This window comes from Somniosus microcephalus, chromosome 7 (assembly GCF_052327205.1).
Source record: "Somniosus microcephalus isolate GS21.2 chromosome 7, FLI_Smic_1.0, whole genome shotgun sequence".
Classification (NCBI taxonomy): domain Eukaryota; kingdom Metazoa; phylum Chordata; class Chondrichthyes; order Squaliformes; family Somniosidae; genus Somniosus; species Somniosus microcephalus.
In genome coordinates, this window is record NC_140993.1 from 202,630,991 (window position 1) to 202,652,192 (window position 21,202).

Sequence of the window (21,202 nt, forward strand, 5' to 3'; positions counted from 1 at the left end):
ATCCCGGGGCGCATGTGGTTCGCAAGTGCCCCTGGGATCACATGGGCCAGCCCAACCAATGAAAGAAGGGGAATCCCCATTCATACTTATGGGGATTCCTTATGTACAGGAAACTCTTTTTATCCGGCACCAACGGGACCGGTGTGGTGCCGGTTTATCAAAAAGTCCGGATTACAGAGAGATATAGTTAAAAGGTACGAGAGCTCCGTACACAGCAACAAATCCAGGCTTCCCTTTGTTTAGCAACATGTGCAGGAACTCCGGCCACAGACCAAGCGTCCCTGTTGCTTAGCAACAAGTGCACGAACCCCAAGAACTGCCACTAATATGAAGTAAAACTTACCTGAACCTACTCCTGAATTTTGCCGGTTAAAAGAGAGTTTCCTGTACGGAACTCCCATAAGTATGAACGGGGGTCACTTAAAAAATACACGAACACATGAAATAAATTTTAAAAATTACATTTTTAAAATTAATTAAAATGCAATTGAATTAAATATTTTAAACAAAACTTTAACTTTTTGAAACTTTTTAAATATTTTTTAACGGGACTAAAATAAACTTACCTTATTGGACAGGTTTTTAATGTATAAATGGTGATAAAAGTTTATTTTTCTATTTTTAAAAAACTCTTACATTGGCATAAGAATTTCAAGGGCGTTCGCTGGGCAGAAGTTGGGCAAATAACGCAACTCTCCGCCCGAGGAGACCCATTTCCTGGGATGCGGATCATCTGTCAGGAGAATTCTTGACAGATCGCAAGTTCCGGGTTTTCGCGCATGCGCTTCGCATACCTAAACCCTGAACTTGCGCAGCCCTTTCGAGCACGTGCGCACCTTATTCGCTCCCATAGGGGTCGCAAATTATGGCCTGGTATCTTCGGCACTGCAAAGCATCAGTGCAGTAAATTATATTCAGGAATGGGGCTTAAATCCACTGATCCAAGCACACTACTGCTGCTTAGTAAACTGGACAGATATCTACTTTTGTCTCAGACTAGCTATTACAAGCTACAGCATCACCTTAATTTCAGCTCATTTCAATCTAAACTCTTCAATCAATCCATTTTTAGCCATTCACTTGGATGCCATTTAATCTGTATTTGCTATAAGCAGAGGAGGTTTCATTCTGAACCTTATGAAAATGTATTCTTGGGATGTGGGCAGCACTGGCAAGGCTGGCATTTATTGCCCATCCCTAGTACACTGAGAAGTTGGTGGTAGGCCTTCTTCGTGAACCGCTGCAGTCCGTGTGGTGAAGCTGCTCCCATTCTTTGTAGCAGTTTGCTAGGCCACTCCAGTAGTCGGTTAAGAGTCAACCACGTTGCTTTGGGACTGGAGTCACATATAGGCCAGACTGTGTAAGGATCATCAGTGAACCAGTCGGGTTCATTATCTTACAGCTTCATGGTCACTTTTATAAATACCAGATTACTTATTTCCAGATTTTTAAATTGGAATTCAAATTCTCAACGTCACATTTTCTGGATTAATAGTTCAGTAACATAACCACTAGCACTACCATACCCTTACTTGCTATACATGGGGTTGCCAGCAGTCCACTTTTACACAGGACAATGTGGATTTTGAGTGGACAGTCCAATTATTGAAAAGGTGCTTTTTTAAAATGATCTATTTCCACTTACTTCTGAGTTCTAAGATTTGAAGACACTGGTTATCAGAATCTTCAATTAATTTTGTTTAGCAATGTGTGGCTGGTAGCTGAGCATGTGGTGACACTGTGGGTAGAATTCACTTCTGGCAGCTCCGACTTGGCTTGCTACTGGAAGTTGGCAGGATTAATCTAATTGAGGCCTGTGAAGCATTTATTGAATTGCCCAATCTTCTCTGTTAAACATCTGGAATGGGGAGTTTTCCTTTTAATCAGGCATTTGGTATCAGTTGTTATTCATTGTAACAAGCCAAACCAGCTGTGAAATATCGTGCTTTTGCCCCGAAAACAAATACAATGCCAGTCCAAAATACAACAGGAAACACATTTTGGTGATAGCAGTAAGATTATGAGGTAATGGAAAGCAAAGAAAGAAATGTCACAGGATCATATATACAGCACAGGAGGGCATTCGGCCCATCGTGCCTGTGCTGGATCTGAAAGAGCGATCCAATTAGTCCCAGTCCCTTGCTCTTTCCCCATAGCCCTGCAAAATTTTCCTTTTTAAATATAGATCCACTTCCCTTTTGAAGGTTACCATTGAATCTCCTTCCACCACCCTTTTAGGCAGTGCATTCCAGATCACAACAACTCGCCGTGTAAAAACATTTCTCCTCATCCCCCCTCAGGTTGTTTTGTCAATTATCTTAAATCTGTGTCCTCTTGTTACTGACCCTCCTGCCAGTGGAAATATTTTTCCTTAATTACCCTATCAAAACCCCTCATAATTTTGAACACTTCTATTAAATCTCCCCTTAACCTTCTATACTCTGAGGAGAACAATACCAGCTTCTTTAGCCTCATCACATAACTGAAATTTCTCAGTACCATTCTGGTAAATCTTCTCTGCACCCTCCCCAACTCTCATAACTGATCTGAAGCCCCAGTAAGGTGAAGTAGTTCCAAACTGCAGTGAAATATATTGATGCATGCAGAAAAACAAGGCTTAAAGCATAAAACAATTCCTACCAGAGGTCCAGAGGGCCCCTGCAAGCCTGGTCGACCCTGTAAGAAAAATAAGTTATAGTTACTTGTTCAATAGCCAAGGTTTAAATAACAAGAAATCTTGGATCTAGGTTTACTAATTGTACAATTAAATACCTCTTCCACCTGCTCCCCTCTACCTACCTTTTGAACTTTTGACCCTATGGCCATCAAAGATCCATCTGCGGCAATAATAGCTCCAGACTCGCCCTTTTCACCCTATAGACAGAACAAAAGAAAATATTGTGCCCAGTTTATCAACTAATGCAACGGTGGTGACTGTGTCGAATATGTGGAGCCCAGCTTCCCATCCACACTGCTGACAGGAAGGAGGAGACTTAAAGGGGGCAGTAAGAACAGGAGATAAAGTGAAGGAGGTCAACACAAAAGGAACCCACAAAACAGAGGGGAAGGAAATAAAAGAGCATCTTACAGTGAAACAGCTAATCTTAAAGAAATGGATTTGTGGCCTTGTATTTGTGCAAATAAATACACTGACGCACCTTTAATTTATTATATTATTTAGATAGTTACTTAAAAGCTTTACTTGAGAATAGCTTGCCTCCAGATTGGAGCTGCTGTTTGCATGCTCATGCAGAGGTGAGACATTGGCCTGGATTTTCTGGGGCCTATGACCGCATACGCTTACTTGCCCTGCAGGTTCTGGGTTTCCGCATGCTTGACAGCTCGTACCCATCCAAAGGAAATGGACATTCGCTGGCGCAGGGTTGAGCTATTTTCCCAGCGAATGCCCACGAAACTCTTACGCCTGGTAAAAGCAGGCCTTCTTTTACCAGCGTATGGGTTTATCTAAATATTAGAAATTTAAAAAAAAATCATTAAGACATTCAAAAGCCTTTAAAATTAGTTTAGGTTATTTTTGGCCCCTTTAAAAATGTTTACATTTATTTTTCAAAAAGTTAAATTTTTGTTTTAAATGTTTAATTAAATTGTATTTTAATTAATTTTCAACGTGATGATTTATTTTTATTTAAGTGGGGTGAAAGTGTGTTTTTTAGGGGATTCCTATTAAGCTTATGGGGATTCCGTTTACGTACGGAATCCCCATAAGCATAATGGGAATCCCCTTTGTGATTGGTTGGGCTGGCCCACGTGATCCCAGGGGTGCTGGCGAACCGCATGTGCCCTGGAATACGTGGGCCTTTACGCAGTCGTACACAGGGCCAGGACCGCAAGAGTCTGAAGATACGGAGGCACCAGGTAGGTGCGTACTTTTCTTGCAGTTTGAAGGCATTCGCCTGCGGGAAGCCTTCGACTGCAATTTCAGGTCCAATGTTTCCTCTCAGCTAGCAGCCTCTCACTCTGGGTGCAAAAACTGCAACTCTACATTTATGATGATGCACATAAAGATTTTGCCACAAGGTGAATTTTTGAGAAAATCCTATTAAAATATTTTGTTGAAACTTGCTACATCCTAACAATTCAAAACAATTTAATCCAATAGTATATATTCAAAGCCAGTGTGTATATTCAGATCCGCGGAGCATATTAAGATCAATGGTATCAATTCAAATCTACGTATGTAGTTGGATCCACAGTATATATTCAGACCCATGGCATATCCACTGGATATATTTGGATCAACAGTATGCAGTCAGATCCAAGGTATATAGTCATATATATGGTATATATTCATATATATATGGTATATATTTTGATTCACTGTATATATTCAGATGCACAGAATAGAGTTAGGCTCACTGTATATATTTGGATCTATGATATATTCAGATTCACAGTGTATATTCAGGTCTCTGTTACATATTCAGATCCACGGCATATAACCAGATCCATTGTATACATTTAGGGGGAGAAATTCAGTTGTTAGCGCCACCCGTTAGTGCCTTAAGAGGGCGATAAGTGGGGCGCTAACCAACTAGCGCCTGGGCGCGGCGATACCCGTACCTCTCGCGAAATTGAGCGGACATTTAGCGGCGGCGCTAAACCATACCGCCTGCTCTCCTGCGCATGCAGATTTTGACGTCATTCCAGAGTGCAACGTCCTTGGGGCGCCCTGGACTGGAAATTCAATGGCGCCCCCCTCCTTTCCGCCTGTCGCTACCAACGACAGGTTGACTGGAACGCTTCCCAGTCGCTGTGGGGCTGGGGGGGCGCTATTTAAAGGGGGCTCTTCCTGTCTTCTGTGTGGTAACCATTTTTGGACCACTCCTTCTGAGAGAGAGAGAGAGAGATTTGCAGAGAGACAAAGGGAGAAAGAGAGACTTCTGCATTGAGTCAACGCTGTCTGAGGTAGTTTTGGCTTCTGACCATAACTTTGTAGTTGCTTTGCTTTTTCACCGGCATAACTTTGATTGCCCTCATATTATGGGGGCTGCAATGGATGGGAACGTCGTGCTTCTCCATCACATTGAGAGGGCACAGAGATGCAGAGAGAGAGTGGCAATGATGGCCAGATGGAGGAGGGCCAACCGGTACAGGAGACCTTACCGTCCCAGGGTTTTTCGACAACAGTTCTCATACATCAATATGTCTGAGGACCGGCTCCTTTCAATCTGCTACTGGGGACATTGCCAATATCTCCGAGTTCGCGGTGCATTGCTGCATCCGTCAAGTCACAAATGCCCTCTTTAAAAGGAGACGAGAGTACATCTCTTTCCCCATGACCCCGGACAAGCAGCAAGAGCGCGCAGCGGGCTTTGCAAGAATAGCGGGCTTCCCCATGGTGCAGGGCGCCATTGACTGCACCCATGTGGCTTTGCGGGCGCCGCAAGAGAATGCCGAGGATTTCTGCAACCGAAAGGGCTTCCATTCCTTGAATGTCCAGTTGGTCTGTGACCACAGACAGCTGATACTCGCTGTCAATGCCCACTTTCCAGGTAGCAGCCACGATGCCTTCATCCTGCGCCAGGCTTCTGTGGCAGACCTTTTCGAGGCCCTGCTTCACCCAGGAGGCTGGCTTCTTGGGGACAAGGGCTATCCTCTGTGCACCTGGCTGATGACCCCACTCCGTTCGCCCAGTACCCCTGCAGAAGAACGATACAACGAGAGCCATCAAGCTACCAGGAACATCGTTGAGCACACAATCGGCGTGCTCAAGCAATGGTTCCACTGTCTGGACCACTCTGGAGGAGCCCTGCAGTACTCGCCTGAGTGAGTCTCCCACTTCGTTGTTGTGTGCTGCATGCTGCATAACCTGGCAATTCTCAGGACCCAGCCAGTGCCACCGGGCCTTGGAGCACCAGCAGAGGAGGAGGAGGAGGAGCAGCAGCATCAAGATGGGAGGGAGGCACAAAGTGCAAGGGCCGTCTGTCAAAGGCTTATAGCAAGTCGCTTCTAGGCCCCCTCTGAGGGAATGGCTTCTGCCATTCAAAGAACCTGAATGGAACCATGCCGCAACCCCTAAGCCGGTCAAGGCAACAATGAGTGCAAAGAGCAAACATGCACATTTTGAATAAAGACACTTCTTTATTTACAACACTGTGTATCCTTCCTGCATGACAAAGTAATAGAAAACCTCCCCGTTAGGAAAATTGATGGGACTGAAGGCCGATAAATCCCCAGGGCCTGATAATCTACATCCCAGGGTACTTAAGGAAGTGGCCCTAGAAATAGTAGATGCATTGCTGGTCATCTTCCAGAACTCGATAGACTCTGGAACAGTACCCATAGATTGGAAGGTAGCTAATGTTACCCCACTATTCAAAAAAGGTGGTAGAGAAAAAGCGGGCAATTATAGACCGGTAAGCCTGACATCGGTAGTGGGGAAAATGCTAGAATCTATTATAAAAGATGTAATAGCAGAGCACTTGGTAAGCAGTGACAGGATCGGACAAAGTCAACATGGATTTACAAAAGGTAAATCATACTTGACTAATCTACTGGAATTTTTTGAGGATGTAACTGGTAAAATAGATAAGGGAGAACCAGTGGATGTGGTGTATTTGGACTTTCAGAAGGCTTTCGATAAGGTCCCACATAAGAGATTAGCGTGCAAAATTAAGGCACATGGGATTGGGGGCAAGGTATTGACTTGGATAGAGAACTGGTTGGCGGACAGAAAGCAAAGAGTTGGAATAAACGGGTCGTTTTCCGAATGGCAGGCAGTGACTAGTGGGGTACCGCAAGGATCGGTCCTAGGACCCCAGCTGTTCACAATATATATTAATGATCTGGACGAGGGAATTGGATGTAATATCTCCAAATTTGCAGACGACACAAAGCTGGGTGGGAGGGTAAGCTGTGAGGAGGATGTCGTGAAGCTCCAGTACGATTTGGACAGATTGGGTGATTGGGCAGAAACATGGCAAATGCACTATAATGTGGATAAATGTGAGGTTATCCACTTTGGTGGCAAAAACAGGAAGGCAGATTATTATTTGAATGGCAATAGATTGGGAGAAGGGGAAGTGCAAAGAGACCTGGGTGTTCTTGTGCACCAGTCGCTGAAGGTAAGCATGCAGGTGCAGCAGGCGGTTAAGAAGGCAAATGGTATGTTGGCCTTCGTAGCAAGAGGGTTCGAGTACAGGAACAAGGATGTCTTGCTACAGTTGTACAGGGCCTTGGTGAGACCGCACCTTGAGTATTGTGTGCAGTTTTGGTCGCCTTACCTGAGGAAGGACGTTCTTGCCATGGAAGGAGTGCAGCGAAGATTCACCAGGCTGATACCTGGGATGGCAGGAATGATGTATGAGGAGAGATTGTGTCGATTGGGATTATACTCACTGGAGTTTAGAAGATTGAGTGGGGATCTCATTGAAACCTATAAAATTCTGTCAGGCCTGGACAGACTAGATGCAAGAAGGATGTTTATGATGGCCGGGGAGTCCAGAACCAGGGGTGATAGTCTAAGGATAAGGGGTAAGCCATTTAGGACTGAAATGAGGAGGAATTTCTTCACCCAGAGAGTGGTGAACCTGTGGAATTCTCTGCCACAGAGGGCGGTGGAGGCCAGTTCATTAAATATATTCAAAAAAGAGTTGGATATATTTCTTAAGGCTAAAGGGATCAAGGGATATGGGGAGAAGGCAGGGACAGGGTACTGAATTTGGATGATCAGCCATGATCTCATTGAATGGCGGAGCAGGCTCGAAGGGCCGAATGGCCTACTCCTGCTCCTATCTTCTATGTTTCTATGTTTCTATGAAGCACACAAAGAAACAATCAATCACATAACTGGCTCTCACAACCTGGAGACAATGTCCAAAACAGTAACAAAAATATGACCACGATCCTCGGCCTTCAATAAAACAATGAACAACATTTTGCCACAGCTTCTACTTTTTGCCCTTCGAGGGTGATCTGCTTCCCTTGCGAAATTGCCCCCTTCCCACCCTGCAGCTCCGCCGCACTGGGACCCCAGTGGCTGCAGCAAGGCTGGGGGAAGTCTGCTGAGTGTCAGAAACTGAGACTGCAGATGCCCTTGAGGTACGGCCTGGGCCAGCTCTGGGCCTGGAGGGCCCGGCTGTTAACTGCTCCAACTCTGCATGGGCGGCAGCAGTCTGTCCTACAGGTGGTGGCAACTGCAGTGGAGAAGTGACAGTGCTGGCAGCAGGAATGCTGTCATCCTGAGAGAGGACAGCAACTCCCCGCTCGACCGACACACTGGCACTCTCACGGGGCAGCACTTCAGCATGCGGAGCAATCTGCGGGGAAACCTGCCCGATCCAACGAGGGTGACATCAGTTAGTGCTCGCGTGGCCTCAATCTGCGTCTGCATGAGACCAGCCACTGACTGCATTGCAGCACTTAGCATTTGCGTGGCAGATGCCTGTGCTGCACCGAAGTCCTGGACGCGCCTTGCCAGTGACTCAATGGATTCGGGCATCCTTGCCACTGCAGCCTTTGCTCCGCCTGGGTGCTCATTTCAGCGAGGAGCCGCACCTCTTCTGCGCTCACTGTAGCAGGACTCGAGGCCATACTCTCCCTCCGGGGAGAAGGCCCCCGAGCTTCCCTTCCCCCCTCGCGTTGCTGCGTGTGAGTTTCCTGAAAGGGCCATAGGTGTTGGAGGAGTGCTAGGCATTGGGGCTTTCAAGACCCTTTGGACATAAAGCGAGGTCGAGATGGAGGGATGAAGAGGTTTCTGAAAAAGGCACCCACCCCGACGACCTGAGTGAGGTCCTTGAACTTCTTCCTGCATTGCACAGGGGTCCTAGGCACCATGTTGCTGGAGGTCACTCTGTGAGCCACCTCCCTCCAAGCTTTTCGGTACTCGCTGGGCAGAGGCCTCCTGCCACTCTCCGGGTACAGGAGAGATCGCCTGCGCTCCACTGCGCCAACCAGAGCCTCCAAGGCCCCCTCGCTGAAACGCTGCGCTCGCTCCCTGGCCCTCTCCATGGTCCTTGGCTACAGGATTTGGCAACAGGTCTGTCTAGGCCGAGATTCAGGTCTCCGATGCGCAGGGTGCGGCTGCAAATCAAGATCAACCCTCCCCTTTAAGAGCTGACCGGCGCCAGTGTGTCTGTGTGCAATCGCTAACTGACAGCACCTGCGCTGTGCCCGCCCTCTGAGTTAGCGCCTCGCTCCTCCGGCTTAGCGCCTTAAGAGAGTCATGCGGCGCCTGATTTAGCACTACAATCAGCTCCAGGGGCGAAACAGACCAATTTCGCAGTAGGTGGCAATAATTTGCGCCGGTCGCTAAACTTTGCACCCGGCCGATAATTGTGCCCCAAATGGGGCGATACCGAATTTCTCCCCCTTAGATTCATAATATAACCAGGTTCACTGTATATATTCAGGCAGGTCCAAATTATATATTCAGATCCAGGGTAGATTCAGACCCATGGTATACATTCCGATTCATGGTATATTCATGTCCACTGTATATATTCATAACCACAGTATATTCATAACCACAGTATATTCAGATCTATACCATAAATGTTCAGATCAGATCCTCCATATAGATTTAAATCCATGGTTTATACTGTATTCAGATGCACTGTGTACATTCAGTTCCACAGTATACATTCCAATCCACAGTATAGATTCAGATCCATGGTGTATATTCAGATCCATGATCTGATCCAAAATCTTATGATTTTTTTCTTTAATTATTCAACTTTTCAAAATATTTTAAATGGATCATTTTTGTTTATACCAACATGCTGATGCAGTTCACTTGGGATTTTATTGAGGAATATCACATGGTGTGGTTTACCTGTTGGTTATATATGGCGTACTAACTTTCTTGGCTCTAAGTAGAGTCCACAGTGAGTGCACTGCAATGCACAAGCCTTGACAGTCAGTAATTCAGAATGAATGTCTAATGATTAAGGCACCATATTGTAATGATCAATAACATGTCATTCTATAGTGGACACTAGGTGGAGCCGTAGAGCTATGTAGAGCTGTATATAGCTGTATGTATAAGACTACACTACCCAGCTGTATGTATATTAAGACTACATTACCCATGAGGCACTAGGCTACCCACAAGGCAGCAGTCAAGATGGAAGCCTCTACAGATACTGTACCTAGTCCACATGTGCTCAATAAAAGTGTCTAGCAAAAGCTAGCTGTGTTCATAATAAGAATGTCTATTTATTAATGAACATAAGATGGTACCAGGATGGTGAAGATCTGCTGAAAATTGTGAAAAGCGACATGGAGAATTTGAAGCCACCAGAGCGTTTGAAACTCACAGGAAAAATCGACTACAATTGGCAGACTTTTAAACAACAATTCGAACCCTACATTGTAGCCATCGGATTCAGTATGAAGCCAGATGCAAGAAAAATAGCGTTGCTGCTTACGGTTGCAGGCCCACAGGCGATAGAGGTATTTAATAAATTTTATATTTAATCCAGAGGCGAACAGAGAAAAATTAGAAGATGTGCTAAAAAAATTTGATGCACATTGCTCTCCCAAAAAGAATGAGACGTATGAAAGATACATCTTCCGTTCTCGGACACAGCAACAAAATGAGACTTTTGATAGCTTTATAACTGATCTGAAACTGAAAGCACAGACATGTAATTTCTCTGAGCTCAAAGCATCCATGATTCGTGACCAGGTTGTGTTTGGTATTCATGATAAAAAAGTCAGGGAACGTCTGTTGAGAGAAACCGAACTAAATTTGGAAAATGCGGTGAAAATATGCCAAGCCAGCGAGCTAGCTCGAAAGCACGCGAAGACTTTCAGTGAAATCAATAATGATGCGATTGTAATGAGTGATAATGTTGCTGTCAGTGCTGTGTCCTATAAGGGGAAGAAACGTGGGCAGAACAGAAATGAAAAGCAATCGGAGGATGAAATTTTTAATTGTAAACGCTGTGGTTACAAACACCAGTTATAACAATGCCCAGCATTTGGAAAAATGTGCACAAAGTGTAATGGAAAGAATCAGTTTGCCAAACAATGCTTTTCAAAAGTAAAAACAACGAAAGGGCAACAAGTTAATGTGATTGAGGACACTGATTTAAGTGAGACATTTTTTGTAGGAATGGTGTCATGTGATGCTATCAAAAAAGATACAGAAAATGTGCAGCCCTCAGAAATGGACAATGCTGAACATAAAGTCAATGCAGTAAAAGTGGACAAATGGATGATCCCACTGCAGATAAATGGAGCATTAGTTACATTGAAACTGGACACTGGGGCAAAAGCAAACTTAATCAGTATGAGTGACATAAAAAATATGGAAGAAAAGTCCAAAATACAGAAAAAGTCAGTACTACTGAAGAGCTATAATGGACAGAAAATAGATAGCTTAGGTGTATGCAGACTTAAAGTGACAGTCAAAGACAAAGTGCATCATCTCATGTTTTCTGTTGTGGCTGAAGGGCTTGATTCTCTACTAGGTGACAAAGCTTGTGAAGACTTAGAACTGGTCAAGAGAGTCTACCGTATAAACTGTGCCATAAGCAGACCAGATGACTCAGGTGATGAAGCAGAGAGCCCATCAAGGATGAAAAGGCCAAAGGGTATCCATGTCTTCAAAAAGCCTAGTTTCTCCAAGAAGAAAGAAAAAGACTTTAAGGTCAAAGAGAAGCCAAAGGAAGAAAAGCACAAAGAGGAAAAACACAAGGAGAAAAAGTCCAAAGATATAACCGCAGCAGATGTTGTTAAGCAGTGGAAAGAGAAAAAGAAAAAGAAGAAGCCTGCACCAGAGCAGGAAGCAGTTCCGGTGGATACTCCTTCTTCCCTCAGGCCAATCTTTGGTGTTCCATTAGCCGAGGCTGCTGAGAGGACTGGGATCCAGCTGCCAGCAGTTTTTTGAGAGTGCATTGACTACATTGAGAGTTATGGCATGAAGAGTGAAGGAAACACTGAAACCCTCTCCAAGCAAAGATCGCAAGGAGACCTCGATCTATTCAAGACCAGATTGATGACAATGCCACAACTGCATCTTGTCATTCACCGCCAGAACAATCTCATGAAGACACATCAGACTTACCCGTGTTGAGAAGATCCACACGTGAAGTAAAAAAGCCTGATAGACTTAATCTTTGAGTACAATGTAAAGCTTTGAAAATGTATTGACTGTTTTGAAAATGTTTATGTTTATAGAGCACTAACAAAAGTGTTACTGATATTATCTTTATTGTTTTCTTGAAAGTTGATTGATATTGATTTTGTTAAACCTCAAAGAAAGGGGGATGTAATGATCAATAACATGTCATTCTATAGTGGACACTAGGTGGAGCCGTAGAGCTGTGTAGAGCTGCATATAGCTGTATGTATAAGACTACACTACCCAGCTGTATGTATATTAAGACTACATTACCCATGAGGCACTAGGCTACCCACAAGGCAGCAGTCAAGATGGAAGCCTCTACAGATACTGTACCTAGTCCACATGTGCTCAATAAAAGTGTCTAGCAAAAGCTAGCTGTGTTCATAATAAGAATGTCTATTTATTAATGAACATAAGACATATGGATACTCCTACTGCAGAATTTTGTTCAGCGGGATTGCGGATTGGAGAGAGGAATGTGGAGATTGTTCGGTGTTAACAACCAGATAATGGTGCGATGCAGATCCTGACCTGCATTTCTGATGCTCCAATCATGCTCCCGTTAAGCAAGACGCTGTGCCACGGGTGGAGACTCTGATAAATTATCATCACATGACAACTTGATAGTTTTGGGTTTCACTGGAACTCAAATTAATTTAGTGGCACTTTAATAGATTAAAAAAAATTGAAGATTGAATGAACTGACTTTTTTATACTTATTCATTCTTGGGACGTGGGCGTTGCTGGAAAAACCAGCATTTATTGCCCATCTCTAGTTTGCCTTGAAAAGATGGTGGTGGGCCTTCTTCTTGAACTGCTGCAGTCCATGGGGTGAAGGTACTCCCACAGTGCTGTTAACCTGCTTAGAATGACTCACACACAATGGTAATGTATTAAAGCCTACAAATTACAGTTACTAATACTAGTGAGCAAATGCTTAGCATTTTCATATGGTATTTCTCTGTCTGCTAGTTACAATAGTTAGGTTAATTGGACAGAAGAATGTTGAACGGAGGAGTTAAATGTTCACTCACTGATACCACAAACTGGAATTTCTAGGCTCGAATTTTCTAACGAAACAATTTAACCTTTAGTATTGACAATTTAAACAAACCAAATATGAACGTCAAGCCCTCGAATTACTTGGTGCAACCACCTTAATCTGGGAAGGCAGAGGTGAGGTGGAACTTGGGGTGTGACCACACCCATTTCATGCCCATCAAAAGTTATGATTGTAGTGGAGGTGGTTGCAAAATACAACCTCCCTCTCTCCTCCATCCCTCCCTGAACATATGGACGGGCTCTATTATGACACGTTAATGAGGGAAATAAATCATACAAAATAGTTCCTGTCATTTGGGCCCTAGCAAAGATATATGTACAACCATTGCTAAGGTCTTGGAGGTTGGAGGGATGGGAATTTAAATTTTAAAGAGGCTAGCTTTACACAGTGATTGACTGCAGTACAAAAGTTAGCTGACTTAAAAATGGGACATCTTTGGTCCTATTGTGCTGAACAAGTTTCAGGCGGGTATCGTGGACAACTACAGGATGTCAGAGTCATAATGACACAGAAGGAGGCCATTCGGATGTCCTAACCATATGGCATGTGGTGTGCTTCTGATGCGGACTGAGCGTGTATACACCACACACCATTTTGGACCCTTTAGCGCCCATTTCTAGGGCGAGAGACAGGCACTGCACAATTAAATTTCTAGACCTCTCTTTTTACTTCTGTAGAATTAACTGTCCAAAAGGTCAATCTCAGATATGAATGAGATTAAATGGTAAGATATAACAGAGTGCTGGTATTCCTACGCAATGTGGCAGCACGAGTTTCTGTCACTAATTCCCCTTCTCACCCTACGCCATGTTCCCTGTCACAGTCAAGCATGGTAAAAGGTGAAAATCAGGCACTTTACCTACAGGAAGGGAAGGGACACGTGAGCACAAACTACCCTGAGCTCCGACTGCACTCCTACTGGCCGATTTGGGATGTTCACAGACGCAGAAACAAACCATGTTCAAAAAAACCCAACAGAAAACGCTGGAAAACTCAGCAGGCCAGGCAACATCCGTGGAGAGAGAAACAGAGTTAACGTTTCAGGTCGAAGACCCTTCGTCAGAACTATGCATGTAATAAATACAAAGGCTCAGAAAGACCGCTATTATCAAATCACTAAATACATTCAAGCAGGTGGCCCTTGATATATCCCGAAACCCTCGACATTTATTACGATGATTTTTCAAAAACAAATAGTGTTTGATTTAACATACCTTTATTCCTGGAAAACCAGGTATACCGAGGTCACCTTTAGGTCCTCGAGGGCCCTGAAGAAGTAGGATAAAACCATGTTGTTACAAAACTTCACACACAATGAGAGTACAATCTGTGAAAGGTACTTCTAAGTACATTGTTAATCAATGAGCATTTTTTAAATGGGAAAATGCTTATTTCAATGGTGAATCTAATTTAGTGTCAGCCTTGGCTCAGTGGTACTCCTTTCGCCTCTGAGTCAGAAGCTTGTGGATTCAAGTCCTTCAGAGACTTGAGCACAGAATGTAGTGCAGTACTGAGGGAGAGCTGCCTTGTCAGAGGTGCCATCTTTTGGGTAAGACTTTGAACTGGTCCCCGCCTGTCCTCTCAGGTGGACATAAAAGATCCCATGGCGCTATTTGAAGAAGAACATAGGAGTTCTCCCCAGTGTCCCTCAACCAATATCACAAACAGATTATCTACTCACTCTCTGCTGTGTGCAAATTGGTTGCTGTGTTTCCTACATTACAAAAGTGGCTACACTTCAAAAGCATATCATTGGCTGTACTGAGGCTGTGAAAGGCACTATATAAATACAAGTTCTTTCTTTAATTATTCTTGCTGTATTTGAAAATCTAACGATAGGTTGCATCTATTCAACAACTTTTATGTACAGCTCTAGGGCACTGAGCAGTCATACAAGAGCAACTTGGAGAACCTTTCTTGCAGAAAACATCTCAAAGCTCTTCGCAGAGCAGGGAAAGAGAAAAATCAATGAAAGGGATAAAGGAATAGACAACAAGCCATGATGTGAGAGTTAGGAGAACTTGTGACCAGAAGCTTGATTAAAAAGATGGTATTTAAAGGAAGGGAGAGGTGGAGGTATTTAACAGGGAGGGGAAAGGCAAGGCTGGAGGAGGTTGTAGAGACAGGGTGTAGTGAGTTTATGGACAGGATTTGAAGATGAAGGTGAAGATTTTGATTCAATGCGTTGGGAGACAGTGAGCCAATATAGGTCTGAGATAATGGGAGTGATGGACTTTAGTGTGGATTTTGAACTAGTCGGAGTTTATGGAGGATAAGCGGCCGGTAAAGAGGACAATGGAGGAATCAGGTTTAAAACGTGTGGATAGGGGTTTTGGTGGCAATGAGGCTTAGGTAGATGATGTTGGAGTTGGAAGGGGTAGGATGTGGGGTTTGAAGCACACTACTGGGTTGAACATAATGTCAAAGTTTTCCACAGTCTGCTACAACTTGAGCGAGCGGTCAGTAGGGGAGCAGAATCAGTGGTAGGGAGCCAAATCGATGGCTTCAATCTTCCCAATATTCTGTAGAAGAAGAGTTAGCAGGGGGTGACTGAAGGCAGAGTCAAAGAGGTAGATTTTGCAGAGGCTTTTGAAGGAGGAGCGAGGTAGCAAGGGGTTAGGATTTAGGGGAGAGTGTTACAATGCGTGGGCTGGAAGGAAAGGGGAACGCAAAGGAGCTTGAGGTCTGTAGAACGTCTCTATTATGACGTTGTTTAAAGCTCACCCGTCCACCACTTCCTAATATCTCTTTCTTTTGGCTCAGAAGCACCATGGGATGTTTTTCTACATTGCAGATGGTATATAAATGCAGGTTGCAGTTGTTGACGTCATACTTTGCCAATATCATAGTGAATCGTTCGTTATTGTCTGTCTGTAGGACTGCAAAACAAACCAGGCTTACTACAAGACAGTCCTTTAGCGAAAGATATTAAAGTGAAGTGCTGCCACCAGGCTGGATAGTCAGCACTTGGTGATATCTGTGAACGGTGGTCTGTGAATTTGGATCTAGTGTCCAGTCAGTGTTGTCACAGCAAGAACTGGAAATTCTAGGACCTTTTGTGTCACTCTTGCCTCTGAGTCAGAAGGAGCCTTGAGCACATAATCTAGGTTGATAATCCAGTGCAGTATTGAGGGACTGCTGCACTGTCAGAGGTGCCATCTTTTGATAAGATGTTAAACTGAGGCCTCATCTACCTTCTCAGGTGGTCATAAAAGACCCCACAGCACTATTCGAAGAAGAGCAAGGGAGTTCTCCCCATTGTCCTGGCCAATATTTATCCATCAACCAACATCTAAAACAGATGATCTGGTCATTTACTTCATTGCTGTCTGTGAGGCCTTACTGAGTGCAAATTGGCTGCCGGGTTTCCTACATTACAACAGTGACTACACTTCAAAAAGTACTTCATTGGCGGTAATGCGATTTGGGATGTCTCAAGGTCATGAAAGGTGCTATATGCATGCAAGTTTTTTTCTTCATTTCAGTGTTATCTGACAATCCAAACTATAGTCTGTTGCCATGACAAAACCAAAATAAAGAAGCAATGAATCAACTCGGCCATTTCCTCAGTACTAAAGACAATTAAGATGCAAATAAAATTAAAGGCAATCTTACAGGAAATCCAGCTTGACCAGGCATACCTTCTGATCCCTGATGCAAAGACAAGAAGAAATTTAAAAAAAATGCATAACAGCTGAAGAACCAGCAACAACTTCAAACATTTCATTTCAAGAATTAAAAGGGCTGGGCCTGTGTGTTCAAATAACAGCATTAACGTGCGATACCCATGCACTCCGCATGCCATGCATGTTTTTGGTTTTTACATGCCACGGTTAGTACCTTTGTAAGGCCTCTATGTGCCTCCAGCTTCTAACATTTCCCGGTTGTATTGCCATCCCATTTTCTGTTGACTTTACTGGCACTTTGCAACATAATTTGCTGATGACCCTCATGTGGGGGGTCATGCCATATTAGATTTAGTAATGAGTAATGAGCCAGATTTAGTTAACAGCCTAACTGTGCGTGAACATTTATCTAATAGCGATCATGACATGATCGAGTTCAACGTAGCATTTGAAAAGGAGAAACGCAAAACAGCTAAGATTCTAGATTTAGGTGCGGCCAACTTCAATGGGATGAGGCAGAGACTGTCCACAGTAAACTGGGCAAATCTGTTAATGGGTAAAACGACCGAAGATCAGTGGGAGATGCTCAAAAAAGAATTGAAGGTGATACAGACCCAGATTATACCCCATGAGGGGCAAGAGCTCTACTTGCCAAAAAAACCAACCATGGACAACTGAGGAGGTAAAAGGGACAGCATAAAACAAAAAGAAAGGACATACAAAAAAACCAACCATGGACAACTGAGGAGGTGAGGGACAGCATAAAACAAAAAGGACATACAAAAAAACCAACCATGGACAACTGAGGAGGTAAAAGGGACAGCATAAAACAAAAAGGACATACAAAAAAACCAACCATGGACAACTGAGGAGGTGAGGGACAGCATAAAACAAAAAGGACATACAAAAAAACCAACCATGGACAACTGAGGAGGTAAAAGGGACAGCATAAAACAAAAAGGACATACAAAAAAACCAACCATGGACAACTGAGGAGGTGAGGGACAGCATAAAACAAAAAGGACATACAAAAAAACCAACCATGGACAACTGAGGAGGTAAAAGGGACAGCATAAAACAAAAAGAAAGGACATACAAAAAAACCAACCATGGACAACTGAGGAGGTGAGGGACAGCATAAAACAAAAAGGACATACAAAAAAACCAACCATGGACAACTGAGGAGGTGAGGGACAGCATAAAACAAAAAGAAAGGACATACAAAAAAACCAACCATGGACAACTGAGGAGGTAAAAGGGACAACATAAAACAAAAAGAAAGGACATACAAAAAAACCAACCATGGACAACTGAAGCGGTAAGGGACAGCATAAAACAAAAAGAAAGGACATACAAAAATGCAAAAAATAACACAGATCCTGGCGAATGGGAAAGGTACAAAGAACAGCAAAGGGTCACAAAACAGATAACAAGAGCTACAAAAAGGGAATATGAAAAGAAACTTGTAAGGGATATCAAAATCGTAAAATGAATTTTTACAATTATATTAGAAAAAAGAGGGTAGTCAGGAGCAATGTTGGCCCCTTAAAAACTGAAAGCAGTAATATTGTCAATGTTAATAAGGAAATGGTGGACATGTCGAATAATTACTTTCCGTTAGTATTTACAGTAGAGGAAGAGGATAGCATGACGGAAATCCAAAAGGAAACTAATATTGAATCAGGGACAGGGACTCAATAAAATTAATGTAAGTAAAATAACAGTAATGAAGAAAATAGTGACACTAAAGAGTGACAAATCCCCAGGACCAGATGGTTTCCATCCCAAGGTTTTAAAGGAAGCAGGTGAGCACATTGCAGATGCCCTAACTATAATCTTCCAAAATTCTCTTGATTCAGGAACCGTTCCTTTAGATTGGAACATTATGCATGTCACTCCGTTATTTAAGAACGGTGAGAGAAGGAAACCAGGGAACTACAGACCAGTTAGCCTAACATCTGTTGTGGGGAAATTGTTAGAGTCTATAATTAAGGATAGGGTGATTGAACACCTCCAAAATTTTCAGTTGATCAGAGAGAGCCAGAATGGATTTGTGAAAGGTAGGTCATGCCTGACAAATCTGATTGAATTTTTTGAGGAGGTGACTAAAGTAGTGGACAGGGGAATGTCTAGGGATGTTATTTATATGGACTTCCAGAAGGCATTTGATAAAGTCCCACATAAAAGACTGTTAACTAAGGCAGAAGCCCACGGAATTGAGGACAAATTATTGACCTGGTTAGGGATAATAGGTAGGTACTCCAATTGGCAGGATGTGTGTGACTCGTGTCCCGCAGGGATCTGTTTTGGGACCTCAGCTATACACAATATTTATTAACGACTTAGGTGATGGCATAGAAAGTCATATACCCAAATTTGTCGATGACACAAAGATAGGCAGCATTGTAGGCAGTGTAGATGAAAGCATAAAATTACAAAGGGTCACAGATTAAATGAATGGGAAAAACTGTGGCAAATGGATTTCAATATAGGCAAATGTGAGGTCATCCACTTTGGATCTAAAAAAGGATAGAAAGGGTACTTTCTAAATGGTGAAAAGCTAGAAACAGTGGCTGTCCAAAGAGACTTGGGGGTTCAGATACATAGATCATTAAAATGTCATGAACAGGTACAGAAAATAATTAAAAAGGCTAATGGAATGCTGGTCTTTATATCGAGAGGACTAGAATACAAGGGGGTAGAAGTTATGCTGCAGCTACACAAAACCCTGGTTAGACCACACCTGGAGTACTGTGAGCAGTTCTGGGTACCACACCTTAGGAAGGATATATTGGCCTTGGAGGGAGTGCAGCGTAGGTTTACCAGAATGGTACCCGGACTTCAAGGGTTAAGTTACAAGGAGAGATTACACAAATTAGGGTTGTATTCCCTAGAATTTAGACGGTTAAGGGGTGATCTGATCGAAGTTTTCAAGATATTAAGGGGAACAGATAGGGTAGATAGTTGGGGATTCTAGGACTAGGGAGCATAGTCTAAAAAATAGAGCCAGACTTTTCAGGAGTGAAATTAGGAAACACTTCTACACACAAAGGGTGGTAGAAGTTTGGAACTCTCTTCTGCTAACGGCAATTGATGCTAGATCAACTGTTAATTTTAAATTGGAGATTGATAGCTTTTTGTTAACAATATGTATTAAGGGATACGGGCCAAAGGCAGGTACAGGAAACTTTGGTTTATCCGGAGGTTGTATGTCCGGAAACCTCGATCTAACGGCAGAAATCAGCAGCCGTTTTGGTTAGGTTTTTTTCTTCTCCTAGCATTTTTTTAACAGTCAGGCTCTGGAAAGCGTCTCTGTAGCTTAGCAACAGCTTCAGAGACGCTTCCAAGGTACGGGCCGAGTATTTACAAGCTGTTGCTAAGCAACAGTGTTTGTTGTCAGATACGGAGATGAAAACCTCCGTATCCTTCAACATTAGCGCTGGTCTATCCGGAAGTTTTGATAGATCGGCAGCAGCTCGGTCCCGTCGGTGCCGGATATCGCGAAGTTTCCTGTATATGGAGTTAGGTCGCAGATCAGCCATGATCTCATTGAATGGCAGAACAGGCTCGAGGGGCTGAATGGCCTACTCCTGTTCCTATGTGGGAAGCAATAGTTCACCACTATTATCCGGTAATCTGGGGGAGGTGAGTGAAGTTGCTGATCTGCAACATTTGAAGTAGGAGATTACTATTGGTACTGGGCTGTTTGCCGCCAATATACTAGGGTACGAAGCAGTCTGGGAAAATCCAATCCTCTACTTTGTATACTGTCCTGTGTCTGAAATGATGCACACAAAGGTAAGGGTAAGTGGGTGTGTGTTTTCCATGCAAGGGTTAGGGTACGTGGGGGTGTGCAGACTATTTGTAACATACAAGATTCGTTTTTGTGTCATAAAAACTGGGACTTGTTCAACAATCAGCACCTTTGAGCCCATTAGTGCTTCTTACTGTGTTTTCCTATCTAGTGCAGGTGATTATTTACATATTATAATTTGCACTAAATACTTTGGGCTAAAAATTCGATTGTGTAGACCCTGTTGTTTAGGCACTACGGGTGCCATTTTGGGTCGAAAATGGCATCCGAGCAGCACGTGGACACTTCTGGTGTGGGCGTTAGTGTAGGTGCTGGGAGCGTGCGCTGGAAGTATGCAGTTCGACCTCAACAATGGAACTAATGCCTCTCTTAACCTCCCACAGCTAAACATGCATTCAGCAATAGGAAGGACCCGCCACCAGCACTACTTAAAGGGATCATTACTTACTTACAGATTAGTTGCTGATTGATTTCTACTAGTTGTTACTGAATTTGTAGAACTGTTTGATGCTTTCTAGACTACTTTAAAGTTGCCTAAAGTCTACAAGGTGTGGTGTGGCATGTGCTTAAGGACTTGGTACTGACTTGCAAGGGGTCTGCTGAGAGCA

General features: G+C 43.5%; 1 protein-coding gene across 5 annotated transcripts in view; it reads right to left on the minus strand.

Annotated features, from left to right (window-relative positions):
• Positions 1 to 21,202, minus strand: part of LOC147115087 (collagen alpha-1(XV) chain-like) — a 483,626-nt gene that overhangs the window by 65,928 nt on the left and 396,496 nt on the right. For 4 of the 5 annotated variants that reach the window (XM_085993355.1, XM_085993354.1, XM_085993352.1 and 1 more), the window contains 4 exons: positions 16,770 to 16,805; positions 14,369 to 14,422; positions 2,800 to 2,874; positions 2,641 to 2,676 (listed from right to left, as the gene is read on the minus strand). In XM_085993355.1, the coding sequence (XP_085849481.1) occupies positions 2,641 to 2,676; positions 2,800 to 2,874; positions 14,369 to 14,422; positions 16,770 to 16,805 (201 nt within the window). The remainder of the gene's footprint in view (positions 1 to 2,640; positions 2,677 to 2,799; positions 2,875 to 14,368; positions 14,423 to 16,769; positions 16,806 to 21,202) is intronic. The other variant, XM_085993353.1, reaches the window with a different exon arrangement.